At 42.8% G+C, this 23,200-nt stretch overlaps 1 protein-coding gene across 2 annotated transcripts in view; it reads left to right on the top strand.

Annotated features, from left to right (window-relative positions):
• HECW1 (HECT, C2 and WW domain containing E3 ubiquitin protein ligase 1) overlaps window positions 1–23,200 on the top strand; it is a 318,946-nt gene that overhangs the window by 115,167 nt on the left and 180,579 nt on the right. The window contains exons 6-9 of one of the 2 annotated variants that reach the window (XM_070729541.1): window positions 3,638–3,780; window positions 5,254–5,354; window positions 17,193–18,563; window positions 19,849–19,950. In XM_070729541.1, coding sequence (XP_070585642.1) covers window positions 3,638–3,780; window positions 5,254–5,354; window positions 17,193–18,563; window positions 19,849–19,950 — 1,717 coding nt within the window. The remainder of the gene's footprint in view (window positions 1–3,637; window positions 3,781–5,253; window positions 5,355–17,192; window positions 18,564–19,848; window positions 19,951–23,200) is intronic. The other variant, XM_070729542.1, reaches the window with a different exon arrangement.

Genomic DNA, 23,200 nt, shown 5'->3' with positions numbered 1-23,200 from the left:
CAAGGTCTTTTTGGAGAGTAGTTGTGTTATCGGTAGTGTTGAAGAATTTTACATCGTCGGCGAAGAGGACACAGTTGCTTGTGATGTAATCACAAAGGTCATTGATGTAGAGAATGAAGAGCGTTGGTCCCAGTACACTGCCTTGGGGAACACCGCTTTTAACTGGGACGGGGGTGGATATGGTGCTTCCTATTTTGACCACTTGTTGTCTGTTTGAGAGGAATGCTGTAATCCAGCTATGGAGGGATCCTGAGATGCCATAGGATTTGAGTTTTAGGAGTAGTTTGTCGTGGACCACTGAATCAAAGGCTTTGCAGAAGTCAATATAAATTGCATCTGTAGATTTCCCTTGATCAAGATGAGTTGTCCATATATTTTTGCAGTGGAGGAGCTGCAGGTTGCAGGATAGTTTTTTTTGGAAAACAAATTGTTTGTTAGAGAGCAAATTATTAGTTTCTAGATGCAAAAATATTAATAAACAACAACATTACTATAAAACTAATATCAACAACAATGGGCAAGGCTGCCCATTGGCACCCCTAATTTTTATTTTAGCCCTAGAAACTCTACTGAACAAAATAAGAAATACAAAAGAAATCAGGGGGCTAAAAATTAAAAAAGAGGAATTAAAAACTCAGGCGTTTGCGGATGACATGGCCTTCATATTAGAAGATTGGCTGCAGTACCCCAGACGAGGAGGAAAGGCAAAGGGAGGAGCAGCTGAAAGAGTTGATGGGGCAGGTGGAAGTCATTAGAATGGAGCAGAGAACAACAAGAGCCCAGCGTGAGAAGAAAGTGAAGAAGTGAAGAATTGAAACTGACTCTGCTGTCCCCTCTTGGAAATGTTTCTGGAAATTATTGTTAATTTTTATTCTTGTTGGGGGGATACGGGAAAAAAGTAAAATAAGGTATTATTCAAATGCATAAAGGAGGGTGGGAGTGGAATTTTTTCTCTAATTACAGTAATACCTCATGATACGAACTTAATTGGTGCAAGGAGGAGGTTCGTAAGACGAAAGGTTCTTAGACAAAACATTGTTTCCCATAGGAAACAATGTAAAGTCAATTAATCCGTGCAACCAAAAAACCCCCCGCAAAAAAACGGCTTTCGGCGACTGCTGGGAAGCCGCGCGGCTGTTTTAAAAGGTGACAGCTGGCCTGGGGGGCTTCCCAGCACCCCCCGAACCTGGGTTCGGGGTTCGGGGGGTGCTGGCAAGCCCCCCCAGGCCGGCTGCGACCTTTTAAAACACCCGCGCCGCTTCGCAGCTGTCTCCCGAAGCCGAACGCGGAAGTTCGGCTTTAGCATTCGGCTTCGGGAGACAGCTGCGAAGCGGCGCGGGTGTTTTAAAAGGTCGCAGCCGGCCTGGGGGGCTTGCCAGCACCCCCCCAAACCTGCCGCCCGGTTGTCACCTTTTAAAACAGCCGCGCGGCTTCCCAGCAGTCTCCGAACGCCGGTTCGTAACTCGAAAAAAGTTCGTAAGAAGAGGCAAAATTTTTCTGAACCCCGGGTTCGTATCACGAGTTGTTCGTAAGATGAGGGGTTCGTATCTTGAGGTACCACTGTATATTAAAAAGTGGTTGCAAGTAGAGCTCTGCAACATAGGAGACGTATTCAGTAGAAGTGCCTCATGATTGGACAAGGGTTTTTCTTGTCATCCACCTTCCTGGTGGGGGGAACATGAGGGAGGCACTTTGGGGGGGGTGATTGGGGTGAGGAAGGGAAAATAAATAAACCAAGAGCAAAACAAAAGGGAGGAAGGGTTATTCTTGTATATTATGAGTGAGTGTACTATAATGGTTTTAAATGTGAATGGTTTGTGATCAGATTTGAAACGTTACAGGATATTGATGATGGCTAAGCAAAACAAGGTGGATATTATGATTTTGACAGAAACACATAAAAGATGGGGAGGAAGGGATAAATTGGTTAATGATCATTTTGATCACTGCTTCATTAGGCTGGGCAACATTGTAGTAGTATCTAAAACTATTAAGGAGGCGTAAAACTGTCCTGAGTCCTGTATACGTGCCCTAGGTGCTCTGCAACAGTAGTGAAATTGAGTTTAGTGTAGTAGTTAAGGCATTGAACTAGAAACTGGCAAAATGTGAGTTTTAACTCTAGCCTTAGGTACAAAGGCAGACTTCGGCTACTGATTTTCTCTCAGTCTTAAGAATGGCAAACAATTCTGAAAAAAACTTGTCAAGAAAATTTGAGGAAATTTGGACATGATTCAAAGGAAGGAAAAAATAGTGATGTGAAAGTCATGAATGTCTCAGTAATAAAATACAGACACTAGCAAAGGACATGTTATGTTGAACACAGACCTTGAATCTCAAAACAGAAGGAGAAAGAAATACATTGAGGAAAATAACAGCAGAAAGAAAAAGTAGTGAAACTACGAGAAAAAAGTCAGACAATAGAAGGTAATTAAATAATGGGAAGTCTTATCTTTAAAATAGCAAAATTTATCTTAATTTCTTAGTTAATTTTTTTCTAAATGCTAAGACAGTAATTAGAATTTAATAGCATTAGTAATGAATTAGAAAACTGATATTTTCAAATAGTACAGAACCCAAACTATGAGTACTAATACTGTACTACCTTTATTGTAAAGATACAGTAAGAAATTCTTGCAATCTGAAAGCACTTCTCTCTTCCTTTACTTTTACTCCAGAAGCTAGGAAGATTCCCTTCCAAAAAGCTTTCCACATCTCTTTCGCTTTCATTTCTAAGCAAAAGAAATGATTTTAGGCTATGTGGAAGGGAGTATGATTACTATCCATTGGAAGGTGTCCTTTAACCTGCCCTTTTACAATAGTTTTGTGCATAAGTGTTCCTGACAATAATTCATCCCTTTGCAACTAGCATCCAATATCCTGACTATTTTTAGTTAATGTGATTCAGCATTTTGTAAGGCTGGAATAGGTTTTTCCAACCTGTTGTTTTTAGGTTTGTTCTATAATTCCTCATAAACTAGAATGTCTGAAATACAATTGGAAGTTTGTCAGTGAAATTTACTTCACAGTGTAAGGCTCTACAGAGGAATAATTAAATCTTTCAGAAAAGAAACATTTTAACTTCATGTAGTTCTGTTAAATCCCATGAACTTTGCACTTGGTAGAAACATTTATGGTTTGATTTTTTTATTGCCTTCTGATATACTAGTCAATCCCTATTTTTACTTTTTTCCATTAATATTTCTATTCTCTCCAAACTCTCATAATTTGTATGTTTTGTTTTTAATACCCAATAAAGCAATTCTCTCATCTCATTTTATGTCTCTATTCTGCACTTCCAAAACTAAAATAAATAATAGTGATGACAAGAGGGATCCTTGTCTCTTTCTACATCTCTCTCACAAGTTTCTGGAATCACAGACAGAAACAGTGACAAGCGAGAATTTCAAGTTGAAATAGTGTCAGCGTGTGTCACCACCACCACCCCATCATCAAATTAAAAGCAACATATAATAACTGATAGAGAACAATGAGTTATGTATGGACTTCATAGTTTTCATTATTTGACCTGGGGCTTACCGAAGTGATGGATAATCGGGATGGATAATTGAGATATTTAGTAAGAAAGGCAGGGAAAACACCTGTAATTTTTCCCTTTTGTGTGTTATTTCTTTTCCAGCTGTTCAGCTTTGTTTCTCTGCCCACTGATGTTCTAGAAATAGAGGTGAAGGACAAGTTTGCAAAAAGTCGACCTATCATTAAGCGTTTTCTGGGAAAACTTTCCATGCCAGTACAACGATTATTAGAAAGACATGCCATAGGGTAAATCTTTGCAACACAATTTTATCTTTTTTATGAATATCTAAGAATTAAAAGGAGAGTGATGTTTGCCAGTGAAATTACACAATTGGGGAGGGGGATTCCATAACTTAATCTCAATTAATTGCCTTACTTTGGATAAACATTAAATAATTTATGTCAGGTTAATCATAGAAGACATCCAATCTTCTGCTTACTATAGAATCTTGAATCAATTCAGATGATAGTGTAGATGATGGCCTAGATAACAGTCTAGCTTTTTAAAAATATCAATGAAAAGAAAATCCATTATGTTTTACTCTATCTTCACTTTGTTTTAAATTAGAATGTTAAACCTGACAATCATCTTAAGAAAAGCAACATAGTCAAACATTTCTTTCCCTTTTCCGGTTTCTATATATATACTATATAGCCTTTTATAATATATTCAGTTTTGATAGTGTTTATATTTTAGTACACATTATAATTAATAGAAATATATATATAATTTGGTTTCAAGTATAGCTATTATTTCTAAGTGTTCTACATACAGGATAGGGATGCCTTGTTATGTTCATTCATTTACAATCAAGATCTTACCACACATCACTGTACAGTATATAGTGGCTTGCATTTCTATATTGTTTGTTTGTTTGTTTAAATTTATAGGCCACCTTTTTCAAAGTGGACTGAGGATGGCTTACAGGAATAAAAGACACAATAATAGATAAAGTTAAAAATATAATTTAAAATCCCAATATTAAACATTTATACTTCATGCATTCATAGCTACTGGCCAGAGCAGAGTGTCATACTCAACAGCCCCAGGCCTGCTGGCAGAGTCATGTTTTTAAGGCCTTTTGGAAGGCCATGAGGGTGGGGGCCATATGAATCTCCAGGGGAAGTTGGTTCCGAGGACTGGAGTGCCACAGAGACGGCCCTTCGCAGCGGCCTCACCAGGCAATATTGCTTGGCTGACGGGACCTGGAGTAGGCCAACTGACAATATATGATACTGATATGTTGTATTAATAATCAGAATTGAATCTCATGCACAATGGCTCATATAATATTATATGCTTCCCAATTTATAAAATATGGCCTGTGCTCTACTTCTGTAATAGAACCTATTAATTCTGAAAATCAAATTATACTGGTGTTGGACTAAAAAAAATGATGATAATAAGTTTACTAGAATCATGTTTCTACATTGAGACTGTTGTGATTGGCAAAACTACTTATTTCATCCTTTTGGATCTCTGTAACTCACTGTCAGAACAAATATTGATGTCATGCCTCTTAGCATTGACCAAATTTATCTGCACTTTTAGTGTACACTTTCAGGAGGCTTAAGTGTTAGGACTTAGATTTCGGTTCAGAACTAACAATTGCAAATAAGTGTAACTTCTTTAATAATTAATAATTTATATGAAGCAGTTGCAACAGGTATACCATATATAGAAATGTAATACTCTTTTTATTTACTTTTTTCCAACAGAGACAGGGTTGTTAGCTACACACTGGGACGAAGGCTCCCAACAGAACATGTCAGTGGCCAGCTACAGTTTAGATTTGAGATAACTTCTTCAATTCATCCAGGTATTATTTATTTATTTGTATCTCACCTTTATTTTACAAATAACTTAAGGCATTGAAATATCAATACACCTTCATCCTCCCATTTTCCCATTATATTTTTTCTTTATCAAGTAGACTTGGCTTCACTTACGCCTTATTTAGCCTGTTCACAAATTCTGGTTCATGTACAGTTCTGCTCATGATTAGTGTTTGGCTGAAGCCATTTATTATCAAACAATTATGTTTACTCTTGTTCAATCATGACAAGAGAAACTATCCAAATGACCCCGATCAAAAGGTTACATACCCTGGTGCTTTTGGTCTGATAATATGCACACAGGTTGATATAAAGAGGTGTGAATGGCTATTAAAGGTAACCATCCTCACCTGTGATCTGTTTGCATATAATCAAGGTATGTGTATAAAAATCCAATGAGTTTCTGGCCTCATGACAGACTTTTGCATCCCCAGCATGTCTGGATTCTGAGTCATGGGGCAAGCAAAAGGATCTGTGGGGAAAGATAGTTGAATTGTATAAAACAGGCAAAGGATATAAAAAGATATCCAAGGAATTTAGAATGCTAACCATCGGTGTTCAAACTCCAGTCAAGAAGTAGAAAATGAGGGGTTCTGTTGAAACTCAATCACGATCAGATAGACCAATTAAAATTTCAGCCACAACTGCCAGGAAAATTGTTCAGAATGCAAAGAGAAACCCACAAACAACTTCAGGTGAAATACAGGACACTCTGAAAACATGTGGTGTGGCTGTTTCAAGATATACAATAAGGAGGCAGTTGAAGCAAGATGGGCTGCGTGGTCAAGTCACCAGAAGAAAACCATTACTATGCGAATTGTACAACATATCTCACTTACAATACGCCAAACAGCACAGAGACAAGCCTCAAACCTTCTGGCACAAAATCATTTGGAGTGATGAAACCAAAATTGAGCTTTTCGGCCACAACCATAAATGCTATATTTGGACAGGAGTCAACAAGGACTAGGGGGAGGTGGATTGCTGATGTTTTGGGGATATGTGAGGTACAAAGGCACAGGACATTAGATCAGAATTAATGGTACAATGAATGCAGTAAAAGATACTAGAGGACAATTTGCATTCATCAGCCCAGAAACTGCGCATGGGACCTACTTGGACATTCAACATGACAATGATCCTAAACACAAGGCCAAGTCGATTTGTCATTGGCTACAGAAGAATAAAAAGAAGGTTCCGGAGTGGCCATCTCAGTCTCCTGACCTCAACATCATTGAGCCACTCTAGGCAGATCTCAGACGTGCAGTTCATGCAAGACAGCCCAAGAATTTATAGGACCTGGATGCTTTTTGCCAGGAGGAATAGGCAATCTGAGAGAATAATCTGAGAGGATAAAGAGCATCATTCACACATAGCACAAAAGACTTCAAGCTGTAATTGATGTTAAAGACATATTAAGAACTGAGGTATATAAACTTGTGATCAGGGTCATTCTCCACTGCACTGCTCAGAGAGTCCAAGGTGGGTTATTATTCAGCCTGATTGGCAGGTACTGAGTTAAAAATTAGCATAATTGTTATGTCCCGCCCACCACTACCCTCCTTAGGTCAGTCTAAAAAATTCAGTCATAGTGTAGGGACGCTGAGTTTTCTTCTCTCCATGAGAGAGTAAATTGTTTTGTTAATAAATGCTGTTTTTTTGTCTAACTGTTTCTCTCTTTTATATTACAGGAAGAAGAGAAGGGATTTTTCTCTGAGAGCCTCTTCCCTCTGGGGTACTGCTCTCCAACTCTGCACCCCTGAGAAGCCACTGCTCTCCGGAGCACTGCCTTAACGACAGGGAAGACGCCTAAGGGGTCCCTGACGTTCGCGCTCATACCCCCCACCCACCCCCACCCCGCCGCCGCTGCCACTTTGGTTACCGGCTTTTCCCGATCATCTTCAATGAGGAGATCAGCTGTTCGGCGGTCTCGCATGCAGCCGCTGGCTTGTTTCAAGCGGCAGGGAAGCCGCGGCGAGGTTGATATGCCCAAAAGAGGCATCAGCTGTTTGGCGGCGTAGCGAGAAGCCGCCGATCTTCGAAGCGGCGAGAGGAGCCGCGAAGACAAATAGCTTCGTTCTTGCGGAGGGGGCTGCCACCGGGTCACGTAGATGACCAAGGCAGAATCTATTATTTCGAGGGGGTGACCCACTGAGCTGCCGGCAGCAAGCCATTATAAAGCCTCAATCGCAGTTGGAAGGTTGGCTCCGCCCCCTTGGGGGACGCCATTTTTGAAGCAGCAGTGGGGGCTGAGCCAGTGAGTCAGCAAAGCTAGCACTCGAGGGCAGCCATATTTTCCTCCAGGAAGGAGAGGGGCGTGGCCATTGCACTATTGGAAGGCTAGTCTATTCCAACCACCTGACAGGAAGTTGATGACTACTTCCTCTAAGGGCTGAGACAGCATTTTTCTCTATTGTGCATTCCAGTCCCTGGTGAATCAATCCCTTTGGTGTTACCGGTACTGTGAGTGTTCCTAATTACAATGTCTCAACAACAGATTAATCCTGCTGATCCGGCTGTCCCCTCCACTAATAAGGGGAAGGATAAGAGCCACAGCTCTAAGACCAAGGGGAAGTCCTCCCAATCTTCAGTGGCCTTGAGGGAGGCTGAGAAGAAGATCAAGGCCCTAGAGGCCCAATTGGAATTAAATAAGACAAGGCAAGGTCCTAGTCCTTCTGCCACTTCTATTCCACAGCATCATCAAAGCCCCTTAGCCTCTGCTGCTCCCTTTGAGGAACTACACCCCTCTGCAGCTGGGGAATTATCTCCTGACCGCCCATTGAGTGCTCCTCCTCCATCGGAGGGGATCCAAAGGGCAGAATGGCCCAGACCATCCCAATCATGGTCTCAATCTGCACAGCCGCCTGCAGCCACCTTTACCCCCACTGCAGCGGGTCTCAGGGGCCCCATGGACAACTGGCAGACGATGTCCCCCTCACTATAGGACATGATAGCATCTGCATATTCCCAGGGCATCACAGTGGGTGCCCAGCAACGCCCATCTCCTCTGCCAGCCCGAGCCAGCAGATCAGACCCTTGGGCAGCTCCTGCTCCGGCTCCTTCCTTGCACGATTCCTTTCAGGAAGACTTGGATCCAGGAGAGATGGCCTCAGATGCAGAGGATGAGCTCTCAGGGGATGAGGCCAACCTACCAGAGCAGCCCCCTTTAGTAGGACTGTTCAGACACTCCTTGTTCAGAACCCTCTTGAATAAGGCCAAGGCCACACTGCTGCCAGATAACTCATCAAAACCAGCTGGCCAAGAGGTGGGCATCATGCCAGCGGCCCGGCTCATTAATGAACCCCAGAGGGAATCAGAGCATATCCCGGCAGTGCCTATCTTTGCAGAAAATATTTAAAAACCCTGGCAGAACCCATCAGCAGCCCTGGGTCCATCAGCTATTGACAAAAGATTTTATTCCTTTGACCCAGAGGTGGAGGACTTGCTCCAGTACCCTTCAGTGGACACTCCTGTCACATCACTGATGTCCAACGTAGTGGTACCTTCAGAGATGGCAGATGGCCTACGCCCAGAGGATAGGAGGGCTGAGAACTTGGTTAAGAGAATGCACCAACTTTCTGCCTGGTCCCTGAGGGCTGCCTCAGCGGCCTCCTTCTTCAATAGGGCCTCCATTTTGTGGCTCCAGGATATGCTCTCAAGGCTGGGACCGGAGGACGCTCGGTTACGCCAGGATATTAATAAACTTATTGCCACTGCTAAGTTATCTGCAGATGCCACCCTAGCGTCTGCAAGATTTTCATCTCGGGCACTGGCAACTAATCTCTCTGCCAGGCGCTTGATTTGGCTTCGGTCATGGCAGGCAGATGTTAAATCAAAATGGCGCCTAGCCACTGCACCATATCAGGGAACCAAGCTCTTTGGCGAGCCGTTAGACTCTGTCCTGATTGAGGACAGAGATAAAAGAAAGGTGTTGCCAAGGTCGGCGAGGAGACAAGATAGGCGAGGGGCTCCATACTTTCGCAGACAGCCCTTTCGGCCGGAGACATCCTCAACTTCATCCCCAGTTTCTCGGACCTATGGACAGGGGGCCTATACCCAACCGTCCTATCGATCTGACAGAGGCGGATACGGAGATAGGAACCGCCAGTTTCAGCAGTCTCGCAGGTCTTACAGAGGCGGCAACAGAGGGGGATTCCGCAAGCAGAAGTGACTCTGGCCACGACCTGCCCATAGGTGGACGCCTGCAGTTCTTCACCGAATTTTGGGAATCCATCTCCACCGACGCATGGGCCTTGGGAACTGTGAGCCAAGGTCTGCGGATAAACTTTTGGCAGACCCCTCCAGTCAGATTTGTACAATGCCCCACCTTGAATCATCCTCAGAAAAGATCTCTTATTCTTCAGGAGGTCCAACATCTCTTAGACAATGGGGCAATAGAACCGGTCCCGGCAGAGCAGAGAGGCAAGGGGTTCTACTCTATAGTGTTCGTGGTCCCCAAATCCTCCAGCGGATGCCGCCTGATCTTGAACCTCAAACAACTGAACATTTACATCCGGTATCAGAGGTTCAAGATGCACTCATTGCAAACCATCCTGGCATCCATCCGTCATCAGGATTGGATGACCTCCATCGATCTCAAAGAAGCGTATTTACATGTTCCGGTTCATCAGCAACACCGTCAATTTCTCCGCTTTTGCCTCCGAGACCGGCACTTTCAGTACAAAGCCATGCCCTTTGGCCTGTCTTCAGTGCCCAGGGCCTTCACCAAGCTTCTGGATGCATTAACAGCCAATCTCAGGTCACACTCCATACGGCTGCTAGCTTACTTAGACGATATAATCGTCCTCTCCAGAAGCCCTCAGCGGGCCAACCGGGATTTGGCCCAAACGATGGACTGTCTTCAAAGGGCAGGATTTACAATCAACCACGACAAGAGCCACTTGCACCCAACCAGGTGTCTGCTTCACCTGGGTACGACAATATATTCTTCATCAGGCATGGTCTTTCTGTCATCAGAGAGACAGCAGAAAATACGGACACTGATACACTCGATATCACGCCGCACCAAAATTCCCCTGGCACTGCTCTCCCAATTGCTGGGAGTCTTCATTTCATGCATCAATATCGTGCCATGGGCTCGGCTACACGCCCGAACCCTGCAGTGGCTTCTTCTTCCATTCCAAAGGGCTCGGCTAAGCAATTCCAAGCATCAAGTGCACCTGACCACACCAGTTCAGCTTTCCCTTCCCTGGTGGACATCACCTGCAATAGCCCGGGGTTCTCCCTTCTTGTTCCATCAGGAGGTGACAATCACCACGGACGCAAGTCTGTCCGGATGGGGAGCACATTCCGGATCCCAGGTTGCTCAGGGCAGATGGTCAGCCTTAGACCTGACAGACCCCAACATCAACCTCCTGGAACTACGGGCAGTTTTCAGAGCTCTGCAGACCTTTTCAGAGACTGTGACGGACCATCACATCCTCATACTAACAGACAATGTGGCAACAAGGGCCCACATAAATCACCAGGGGGGCACACGGTCGGACCACCTAATGCAGGAGGCGCACGCCCTGATGTCATGGGCAGAGATTCATCTAGCCTCCATCCGTGCAGAACATATTTCAGGAGTGGACAATACGCAGGCGGACTGGCTCAGCCGCACAACAATAGACCCGGGGGAATGGTCCCTGAATCCAGAAACCTTTCAACTGATAGTCCACCGTTACGGCATTCCAGTAGTGGACATGTTTGCTTCGCAACACAATCACCAGGTCCCACGGTTCTTTTCCCAGTTCCCAGCGCCGGGAGCCGAGCAGACCAATGCACTCCTATCGCCATGGCCGACCGGTCTCCTATACGCCTTCCCTCCGGTCAGTCTGATACACAGAGTAATAGCCAAGATCATCGCGGAAGGAGCGGACATACTTTTAGTAGCTCCTTTCTGGCCCAGGTGCCCCTGGTTTGCCGACCGGATGGACCTATCACTGTCTCTCCCATGGAGGATTCTGTGTCATCATCTGATTCTGTCACAAGGCTCAATAATTCACCCGGACCCGCAGTGGTGGAAGCTTGCCGTGTGGTGATTGAGGGGAACCGCTTGAGAGAAAAACAAGTTCCGGATAATGTCATCCACACCATACAAGTGGCTCGACGACCCTCAACCACCCGCATATACAGGCAACCTGGGCAGCATACTGCTCGTTTTGTAGGACACAAGGGATCTTACCTTCTGCCTCCTCAGTCCTTAACCTCCTAGAGTTTTTGCAGAAGGGCCTCGACTAACACCCTTCGCAGACAGGTAGCTGCCATCGCAACTGTACTCCGGCCAGACCCACTCTGCCCAGTCTCTCACCATCCTTGGGTTAAGGATTTTCTCCGAGGAGCAGCAAACCTGTCCCCACCGGTAATTACCATTTTCTATCTTGGGACCTGCCTTTGGTTCTCCAGGTCCTCACGGCTCCTCCTTTCGAACCTTTGAGGGAGGTTTCCCTTCGCATTCTCTCTATTAAGGTGGCCTTTTTAGTGGCCATAACCTCCGCACGCAGAGTTTCCGAGCTAGCAGCTCTATCCGTGCGCTCAGACCTATGCGTTTTCCACCTGGACAGAGTGACTCTCCGCTTGGACCCTAGTTTCATGCCTAAAATCAACACTAGGTTTCATAGGTCACAGGATATAATTCTACCGGACTTTTGCACCCACGGCTCCCATCCATCGGAGCTCCATTGGCATAAAGTGGATGTTCGCAGAGCAGTGAAAATATACGTTCGCCATACAACTGCATTGAGGAGATCTGAAGCTCTCTTTGTTTCCTTCCTTTCCGCATCAATGGGGAGGAAAGTTTCGGCTAAAACTATCAGTAGATGGATTCGTTCCTGTATCATCGAGGCATATAAGGCTAAATCAACTCCGTTACCGGACAGGATTACAGCCCACTCGACCAGGAGTGCAGCCACCTCAGTGGCTTGGACCACTCAAGCACCAATTGAGGACATCTGTAGAGCAGCCACTTGGGCTGCACCCACAACCTTTATCAGACATTATCGTTTGGACTCATTTGCTTCTGCTGAGGCAGCCTTTGGGAGAGGAGTATTACAAGGAGTTTGTGTTCCAGTACCCCTGGGCCAGCCTAGCCCTCCCTAAGGTGTTGCTTGGGTATATCCCACCTTGGACTCTCTGAGCAGTGCAGTGGAGAAGGACCGTTGAACTTACCTGAACGGTCTTCTCGCTGCACTGCGAAGAGAGTCCAAACCCGCCCGGCTTTTGCCCAGGTGCACAGTTCAGTTTAAGTTCTATAGTAAAGTTTGTTGAATAAATTTGGCTTATTTCACTATTCCTTCGTTTTTTATTGACTGACCTAAGGAGGGTAGTGGTGGGCGGGACATAACAATTATGCTAATTTTTAACTCAGTCCCTGCCAATCAGGCTGAATAATAACCCACCTTGGACTCTCTTCGCAGTGCAGCGAGAAGACCGTTCAGGTAAGTTCAACGGTCCTTTGGGTTTCTGTTGTCATTACGATTGATAATAACTGGCTTCAGCCAAAAACTAACTATGAGTGAAAGGAAGGTTTTCATGTTCATATTCTCTGAAACATAGCCAGGAAATCATAAATTCTGCCAGGGTATATAACCTTATGAACATAATTATAACTTGAATTGGAATAGGAAAATTTCCCCTTTCCTTTCTTTTCAAATAAAGCCAAAAAATGAATCAACAAACTGATAGATTATATGTAGGAGTAGGCTCCTCCCAGTTTGAAAGGGTTCATATGAACGGGTAGCGACCCGCTGGTGACATCACAATGATGTCACTGAAGGAGATTGGTCGGTCCCAGTCCATGGATGCTGGCATCTTTTAATTTTTTTCTCTTTTGCGCACGCATAGAAACCGAGTTTCCAGCACTGCACATGCATTGCCATTTTTGTTTTGGCAGGTGTTTTTTGTTTTTGTTCTTTTAAAATTTTTTTGGTATGTTTTGCACTTTGGTCATACAGCGCAGGAATAAGCAAACCGGCAGCGAGATAAGATGGAACCTATCCCTGGTTATGTGGAATTGAAATTGATTTTATTTTATTTTCATTAGGTCTGAGAAGATAAATTGATTATAGGGACTGAGGGAGTCTTCTGTATCATAGTTTAATGACATTAGAGACGTCTAGAGAAGCGATGGAGAAAGAGTAAGTCTGAGTCCAATCGAACACTTGTAAGAGCTTTTATTAAGACTTACAAAGTGGCGCTCAAGGCAGCAAGATGCGCGTATCATGCCGCCTTGATTGCATCAGCGGAATCCTGCCCAGCCGCTCTGTTTAGGGTGACCCGCTCGCTTCTTAACCAGAGGGGAGTTGGGGAACCCTTACAGAGTAGTGCCGAGGATTTTAACATGTTTTTTGCTGATAAAATTGCTCGGATCCAAGCAGACCTCGACTCCAATTGGATAACAGAGTCGACTGACAACGAGTCAGTCGAGGTGACTGGGGCCTGTACTTGTCCACTGGTCTGAGAAGAGTTTGATCTGGTGACACCTGATGAAGTGGAGAAGGCCATTGGAGCTGTGAGTTCTGCCACCTGCTTACTGGATCTGTGTCCCTCCTAGCTAGTCTCCGCCAACAGGGAGGCGACATGGAGCTGGGTCTAGGAGATTTTCAGCGCTTCTCTGGGGAGGGGGTGTTTTCCGGATCCCTACAAGGAAGAACTTGTGCGCCCCCTCCTCAAGAAGCCTTCCCTGGACCCAGCCATTCTTAACAACTATCGCCCAGTCTCCAACCTTCCCTTCATGGGGAAGGTTGTTGAGAAGGTGGTGGCGCTCCAACTCCAATGGTCCTTGGAAGAAGCCCTCAACAGTCAGGATTCAGGCCCGGCTACAGCACGGAAACTGCTTTGGCCGCATTGATGGATGATCTCTGGTGGGCCCGGGACAGGGGTTTATCCTCTGTCCTGGTGCTTCTTGACCTCTCAGTGGCTTTCGATACCATCAACCATGGTATCCTTCTGCGCCAGCTGGAGGGGTTGGGAGTGGGAGGCACTGTTCTTCAGTGATTCTCCTCCTACCTCTCTGGTCGGTCGCAGTCGGTGTTAGTGGGGGGTCAGAGGTCGACTTCAAGGTTACTCCCTTGTTGGGTGCCTCAGGGGTTGGTCCTCTCCCCCCTGCTATTCAATATCTACATGAAACCACTGGGTGTGATCATCCAGAGGCATGGAGTGAGGTATCATCAGTATGCAGATGATACCCAGTTGTACATCTCCACCCCATGTCCAGTCAATGAAGCAGTGGAAGTGATGTGCCGGTGCCTAGAGGCTCTTGGGGTCTGGATGGGTGTCAACACACTCAAACACAACCCGGATAAGACAGAGTGGTTGTGGGTTCTGCCTTCCAAGGACAATTCCATCTGTCCATAACCCTGGGGGGGGGAACTATTGACCCCCTCAGAGAGGGTCCGCAACTTAGGCATCCTCCTCGATCCACAGCTCACATTAGAGAACCATCTTTCAGCTGTGGTAAGGGGGACGTTTGCTCAGGTTCGCCTGGTGCACCAGTTGTGGTCCTATCTTGACCGGGACTCACTGCTCACAGTCACTCATGCCCTCATCACCTCGAGATTCGACTACTGTAATGCTCTCTACATGGAGCTACCTTTGAAAACTATTCGGAAACTTCAGAGTGTGTAGAATGCAGCTGCAAGAACAATCATGGGCTTCCCAAGGTATTCCCATGTTACACCAACACTCCGCAGTCTGCATTGGTTGCCGATCAGTTTCCGGTCACAATTCAAAGTGTTGGTTATGACCTATAAAGCCCTTCATGGCATCGGACCAGAATATCTCCGGGACCACCTTCTGTCGCACGAATCCCAGCGACCGATTAGGTCCCACAGAGTTGGCCTTCTCTGGGTCCCGTGGACTAAACAATGTTGTTCGGCAGGTCCCAGGGGAAGAACCTTCTCTGTGGTGACCCTGACTCTCTGGAACCAGCTCCCCCCAGAGATTCGAACTGCCCCCACCCTCCTTGCCTTTTGTAAACTCCTTAAAACCCACCTCTGCCGTCAGGCATGGGGGAATTGAGACATCCTCCCGGGCCTGTACAATTTTTGCATGGTATGTTTGTGTGTATGTCTGCTTTAATAATGGGGTTTTAATGTTTTTAAATTATTAGATTTGTCATGAATTGTTTTATTGTTGTTATGAGCCGCCCCGAGTCTATGGAGAGGGGCGGCATACAAATCTAATAAATAATAATAATAAAAATAATAATTTAATTACATGCTGAGTTCATCTTTACAAACTGACCATCAAGAATTTTTTTTAAATAACTTTGTTAAGCAAAGTTTTGTCTCATAAATTTATTTATTTATTTAATTGGATTTATATGCCGCCCCTCTCCGAGGATTCGAGGCGGCTCACACATAGATAAAGAGACAGGGTATATAAGCTTATGAGCACAATTATGACTTGAATTGGAATAGGAAAATTTCCCTTTCCCTTTCTTTTCAAATAAAGCATTATAGCTATAAAAGATTTCTAGTTTTCTGTATGTTCCTTAAACTCAAAACATCTGATAGCTGCATTCTATTTTTAATCCTGTTTTGGATGTTTTGAATGATGCATCACAATTTCAAATACTTTCTGCATTTTAACTTTCAATCACAGTAAAATTTCTGTACTTAACCAAGTAATGCTTTACAGTAGATAGAGTTGAAGAGAGGAGACTAGAGATTAAAGGTCCACTGAAGGCTGAAGTTTGCTTGGTAATTTTAAGAATTTTCAAATGTAGAAGATTTAAATTTGATAGAGTTAATCAAAGGTCATTTTCCCTGTCCATGACCTATCTGATGGCTTAGTAATCACTTTGTTCACAGTTTTTTGGAAACTTGAAATAGGGATGGGGTGGGAGGACGGGGCTTTTAAATTAATTTCTTGTGCAGAAAATTAATTTCTTGTGCAGAAATACGAAAAAGAAGTTATTTAAATGAACATTACTGTACGCATGCTTACAGAATATTAAGAAAAAACACCTTTAATCATCTTGAAAAGATCATAGTCCTGTAATTTATATAGTTGAACTTGGATGAATGAGGAAGAAGTAAAATCATGGCCCAGTATTTTATCATAATTATCAGGGATTCTCTCTGTTTGCAGAAGTGAAAAAAATGGGACATAATTTGTTTTAAATTTCACCATGTCTTGCAAAGTCAATAGTAAAATTAACCACGTTCAAAAAATAAAAATATATATTGCATTATCAGTCAACATGGTGATTTTGTTGGCTTCTGTTTCTCTTAATGCATATGAAAACAGAAATATCAGTTTGTCTTAATAACAATACTGAACTTTATTGTTCTTTTGATTAATTCAAAACAGAGCTGAAAATAAATCCATTAAAACTGTTTCAATTTTTAGTAGACATGTGTAAAATTACCTCATTAAGCTTAATAAATTGATATTTTACATATGGATCTATTTCTTGTTTTTTACATTTTTACATAGGAAAGCATTCCCTGATTCAAAGTATAATCCTATGTATTTCCACTCAGAATAAAATCCCATTGCATTCAATAGGATTTATTCCAAGCTGAGTATATGTAGGCTTTTAGCCTATTTGATAATGAATCATGGATTCAATTTTAAATAACAGAAAATTAATGTCTTGCTTAATATTTTAAGCATTTTGCTGTATATATGATATTTCAAATTATTTGATTTAATAAATGCATTTAATTCACTTTAATAAAATATATGAGGTGCAGCTTAATTCTGAGCTGTAATTAACATATATTTATATATATTTATGTAGATTTTTTGAAGTGTCATGCTATATTATTTTTACTCAATTCAATTTATGTAACTTTTCTTTTTGCTTCTAGCAGATGATGAAGAGGTCTCTATTGCTGCAAAGCATGAATCAATTGAACTTCAAGAAAGCCCCATTAACACATCAGCATGCAACAATATAGAGACCTCAGAAAGTGCAGCTTCGGAAAAGCTAAATGTATGTCCATTAATATGCATCAATGTGGACAACTCTGGAACTGAAGAACATACATTGAGCTGCTCCTTCAAAGAAGAGGTAGCAGGTTATAGAGAGAATGATGCGGTACCAGCAGATTCAGTTAATCTCTCAGAATCTATCCCAGTGGAAATAATGCCTTCCCCAAATGCTGTGGATATCAATGAACGACTATTTTTGCTGGCATGCCCTCCTCCAGAGTCTGAAGTTAGAGAAAATAACAAAGTTAATTCTGTTACTCAGGGAGATAGTGACATCTTTATCAGCATAGAAGCCTTATCTATTGATGAGATTAGTGGGGATGTTCAAGTTACCAAGGATTTAGAGAACAATCAGAATGATGAAGGAGCTTCAGCCCAAAAGGACCAAGATGAGAATGATGATGAAAAGGAGAGCAAGCTACAACTAAGAACCATGGTGAAAAGAAAAAACAGGCCTTGTTCCTTGCCTGTGTCAGAACTTGAAACAGTGATTGCATCTGCTTGTGGGGAGCCTGAGACTCCTCGTACACACTACATAAGAATTCACAATCTCTTGCACAGCTTGCCTTCTGCCCAGTTGAGTAGTGATGATGGAGAAGGGGAGGAGGAACAACAAGACAGTGTAATAGAGAATGATGAGGAACTGACCGTGAGGGAAGTATATGAGAAAGATTTAGTTAGTGAGACTGAAACAGTGTTGGCTGAACCTTCTCAGGAAAACTTATTAGAAGAGAATTTTGTCCAGGGAACTGTTCCGCGCAGCACCTCCATTGAACACCTTGCTAATTTAAATGAACAAACATTGGACAATCAAGGGCCAAGAACTGAAAGTGACAGTGAACTGAGTCCTAGACCAAATGGTGACCCTGAGTATGAAGTGTGTGACACATCCTGTTATAGCACTTCTTGTTATAGCACTTCCTGCTACAGTACCTCCTGTTATAGCACTTCCTGTTACAGCACTTCTGGTCATGAGAGTGCCAACCGATTCTCAAGCCATACTAGATTCTCTTCTGTTGACAGTGCAAAGATTTCTGAGAGCACGGTTTTTTCTTCACAGGATGATGAAGAGGAGGAAAATAGTGCTTTTGAATCAGTGCCAGACTCAGGCCAAAGCCCTGAGTTGGAAAGGGAACAGCTGGATAGCTCTGCTCATTGGCCTCAGGAATTGGTAGTTCCGGGAACAAGTCTACAGGGAACTGCAGAAAATATAGAGTCTCCAGTAGCAGGCCCAAGCATCAGAAGAGAAGGTTAGATTCGGAGGAAGAGGAGGACCTTGAATATCATAACTTAGGCAGAGATAATAAATAGTAATGATCATATCATATAGAGAAACTTCTATTTAATATAAGATGTCAGATTAAAAAACCCAGTTTTAAATGCAAGTGCGGGAATTCAATTTTCTTTTTTGTTGTGCTTTCATAATTTACATAGGAAATGAGCTATCAAATGTATGGTGTATAGAAAGTGAGAAACATATGGTTGCCACTTTGCAGCCTATGTCCTAAATAAGTTGCTTTGGCCACCTATCTAGTAAAGCTAAATCATTTGCCATATTACAGACACCTCCAGGAATATCAACCCTTTAGAGTTGATACTTTACAGCACACTTTAGCAGCACACAGTTGATATTTTACAGCACACTTTAGAGTCATTGGCAAATAGGCAAACCTTCCCTATCAAACCTTCTCCTATGTTACTCACAAACATATTAAGAATAGAACCCAGAACAGACCCTTGTGGCACACCGCTTGTAACCAATCTCATTCAGAATACTCGCCATTACCAACAACCCTCTGATATCTACGCTTCAGACAGCTGCAAATCCACTGAACTATCCAGGGATTAAGTCCAATCTTTACTAATTTATCTATTAGCCCTTTATAGGGAACCATATCAAAGGCTTTGCTGAAGTCCAGATAGGCAATATCCACGACACCACCTTCATCCAACACCTTTGTGACATAGTCAAAGAAATCAATGCGATTAATCTGACATGATTATCCATCAGTAAAGCCATGCTGTTTGGATCCAATAAGTTATTGGTTTTTAGGTGCTGATTTATCCTCTTTTTGAGTAGAATCTCAAAAAGAAAGTGTCTTTCATTTTGAGTCACAAAAAGAAAGATCACAAGATTTCTGCTTATTTGTAAACTTTTTTTTCTCAGTCCCATGAGTTCTTATCTATTTTCTCTGTTAATAAGCAATCCATTTCAGATAATAAAGGGAGAATTTAACCCTGGATTATAGAAGGAAATAATACTCTTAAGAAGCCCCCAAATTCAGAAATTGTCAAGTATAGATTGGCTGATTAGAATCCCTAAAGCTGTCCAATTTTCTCTTTCTTTTCTTTGGACTGGTATATGTATTTCTTTTGCTGTCTGCTATATAAATATTTATAGATTGTTAATACACCAAACGTTTGTCAACCGTTATCATTTCCAAACCTTCATATCATATGTGTCTTCACATATATGTGCAATCGATTTGTGGCGATTTTGAATGATTATGCACTTCTGCACCTTCTTATCCATAGGTGATTGTCCTTTGCTCCATAATTCTCAGCCAATCAACCAACTTCCTTCATTGAGACCTGATCACCATCAGTATTCAACTGTTGACGAGCCTCTCCCACCAAGTAAGATTCATTTTATGTTATTTAATTCAGTGTTTTTCAACCAGTGTGCCGCAGCATACTAGTGTGCCGTGAGACATGGTCAGGTGTGCCGCGAAGCTCAGAGAGAGAAAGAAAACAAGAGAGAGAGAGAGAAAGAAAGAAAGAGAGAGAGAGAAAGAAAGAAAGAGCAAGAGGGAGAGAAAGAAAACAAGAGAGAGAGAAAGCAAGAGAGAGAGAGAGAAAGCAAGAGAACGAGAGAGAGAAAGAAAGAAAGCAAGAGAGAGAGAAAGAAAGAAAGAGAACAAGAGAGAAAGAAAGCATGAGAGAGAGAAAGAGAGAGAGAGAAAGAGAGAAAGAAAGAAAGAGAGAGAGAGAGAAAGAGATGGAGGGAGGGAAGGTGGGAGAGAGAAAGACATAGAGGGAGGCAGGGATGGAGAGAGAAAGAAAGCAAAAAAGAGGAAAGAAGGAAGAGAGAAAGAAAGAGGGATGGAGAAAGAGAAAAAAGAGGAAGGGAGAGAAAGAGGGAGGGAGAAAGAAATAGAGCAAAAGGGAGGAAGAGAGAGAGAGAGAGAGATTTTTTTTGTCCAAACTTTTTTTAGCCGCCCACCCCCCTCAATGTGCTCCATGCTTTTGTAAATGTAAAAAATGTGCCGCGGCTCAAAAAAGGTTGAAAATCACTGATTTAATTTAACTCGTCTAAAAGGTAAAAATCAATATCTCCTATACTTACATCAGGGGTTGGTTCTAACTTACCTTGCTGTCAGTTTACTTCCTCCTGCCCCACATGGCCACTTTAGTTACCGGTTAAGTTTCCTAAATTGCATTAATAAATGTTGCCCACTAGAGGGCAAACTCTGATCTATAAGAATAGAATAGAATAGAATAGAATAGAAATAGAATAGAATAGAATTCTTTATTGGCCAAATGTGATTGGAGACAAAAGAAATTTGTCTTGGTGCATATGCTCTCAAATATAGATTTGTCAAGAAACGTGGTACAACACTTAATGATTGTCTTAGGGGTCAAATAAGCAACGAAGAAAAAATATTAATAAAAATCTTAGGATATAAGCAACAAGTTACAGTCACAGTCCTAAGTGGGAGGAAAAGGATGATAGGAATGATGAGAAAAAACTAGTAGAAATAGAAGTGCAGACTTAGTAAAAAGTTTGACAATGTTGAGGGAATTATTTGTTTAATAGAGTGATGGTGTTTGGGAAAAAACTGTTCTTGTGTCTAGTTGTCTTGGTGTGCAGTGCTCTGTAGCAACGTTTTGAGGGTAGGAGTTGAAACAGTTTGTGTCTAGGATGTGAGGGGTCAGTATTTTCACCAACCTCTTTTTGACTTGTGCAGTATGCAGGTCCTCAGTGGAAGACAGGTTGGCAGCAATTGTTTTTTCTGCAGTTCTGATTATCCCCCGAAGTCTGTGCTGGTCTTGTTTGGTTGCAGAACCATAGAGGTGCAGACGACAGACTCAATGATTCCTCTGTAGTACTGTATCAGCAGCTCCTTGGACAGTTTGAGCTTCCTGAGTTGGTGCAGAAAGAACATTCTTTGTTGTGTTTTTTTGATGATGTTTTTGATATTAGATGACTATTTTAGGTCGTGAGATATGATAGAATTTAGAAATTTGAAGGTCTCTACTATTGAAACTGTGTTGTCTAGTATTGTGAGAGATGGAAAGATGGCAGAGGAGGAGGCAAAGCCGGCTGCCCGGGGAAGCGGCGCATTTGAAAAATACGCCGCTTCCCTGGGTGCAGGCCTTGATGTCATTTTAAAGCCCCGCAGAGCTGCCGCTGAGGAAGCGGCATGTTTTTCAAATGCGCCGCTTCCCCAGGCAGCCAGCTTCACCTCCTCCCCTGCCGCCGCACTGGGGGCTGCCCCCCACCGGCAAAGACGAATAAGAGACAGTCATTGCTACCACCATTGAACAGGTAGCAAGAGGGAGGAAGCACGAAATGCCGCTTTGCCACTCTCGGCACAGACCTGGTGGTGGTGGCGGTGGGCGGTGGCATGTGGGCCCCTCTGCCACCCTCCTCTCTGGGCAGCCTTTGAAAAGCGTATGCCAGGCTTCATTTTTTAGTGTGCTACAGCACATGGCGCACATTAGAGGGAACACTGCACATAACCCCTCAAAGATTCAAAAAGATTTGTCCCAGTGTAGTCCTGCAGAGGCCAGGTAAACCGCTTCCATCATTGGTTACCACTGAGCAGTAAGCCATGGTCATGGCAGCAGGAAATTAGAGTTCCTGTTCATACTGGTTAGTGGGTTGGGTTTTGTTGTTGTTGCTGATAATGATAATCATTGATTATTCTGTTCTCTGTTTAGGTAAAGAAATATCTCTGAAACAGTGACCCAGTGGGTCATGGATTATCTAGGATTGTTTATTAACAAGAGAATAAAGAACTAATTAATTAGTTCCCATTATTATACCTCTTTATTTCTTTGTTCTGTGTATCTGAATATATATTTTTCTTTAATGGTTTATGTTTACTGAAAGCTTCCTACACAAATTGTGTTATTTTTTCTTAATTTGATTTAAAATTATATTGGAATGATAATATTCAGTGGAATGATTTTTTTTAAATTTCTTGCATTGCATCTGCAGTTTGAGCTCAAGATTCAGACTTACGATTCTGGATAATTCTTTAATGTTTATTGAAATCCATTTAAGCTCTTCATCCATTTTAAATTTATATTTGTTTTCCTATATTAAGGCTTTTGCCTCTCCTTTGCTGCTCTCATCATCACCCTTTCTCTTTGTTTCTTACTATCAGTCAGAAAAAGTTGTTCTACACTTGTTATCGCTTCTTGGTCTTAAGATGAGATATTTGTTCCTCCCACTGCCTCACCTAGTAAGTATTCTTCACTTAAGACTTCTATGGGAGCTGGTTCTTTTGCCCTCGCAACTACTTGCATCTCCTTCGCTCCTTCCTCAGTCTGTTCAAACTTCTGATGAAAAAACAGTTCAGCTTTATTAACTGAATCCAGTCTATACCTTTGACCTTGTCATACCAAAAATATGCCCTCTGGGAGCAGCCATCTAAAATTGATTCCTCTTTGGTGAAGCTTTCTTGTTAAAAATTGGTATTCTCTTCGTAGATCTCTTATCTTCCTTGGGACCTGCTTTAAGACTATAATTTCCTTCTCTCTATACTTGATAGTTGCAGTTCTCAGCTTTTGAAGTGTTTGTGTTCTACGCCGCTTTTTAGTAAATCTAGCGTGAACTTCTCTTGGTAAATTGTGTCTGGCTGCGTATCTAGTGCTCACT

Source organism: Erythrolamprus reginae, chromosome Z, assembly GCF_031021105.1.
Source record: "Erythrolamprus reginae isolate rEryReg1 chromosome Z, rEryReg1.hap1, whole genome shotgun sequence".
In the NCBI taxonomy this organism is placed as follows: domain Eukaryota; kingdom Metazoa; phylum Chordata; class Lepidosauria; order Squamata; family Dipsadidae; genus Erythrolamprus; species Erythrolamprus reginae.
This window is presented reverse-complemented; position numbering and strand designations above follow the sequence as displayed.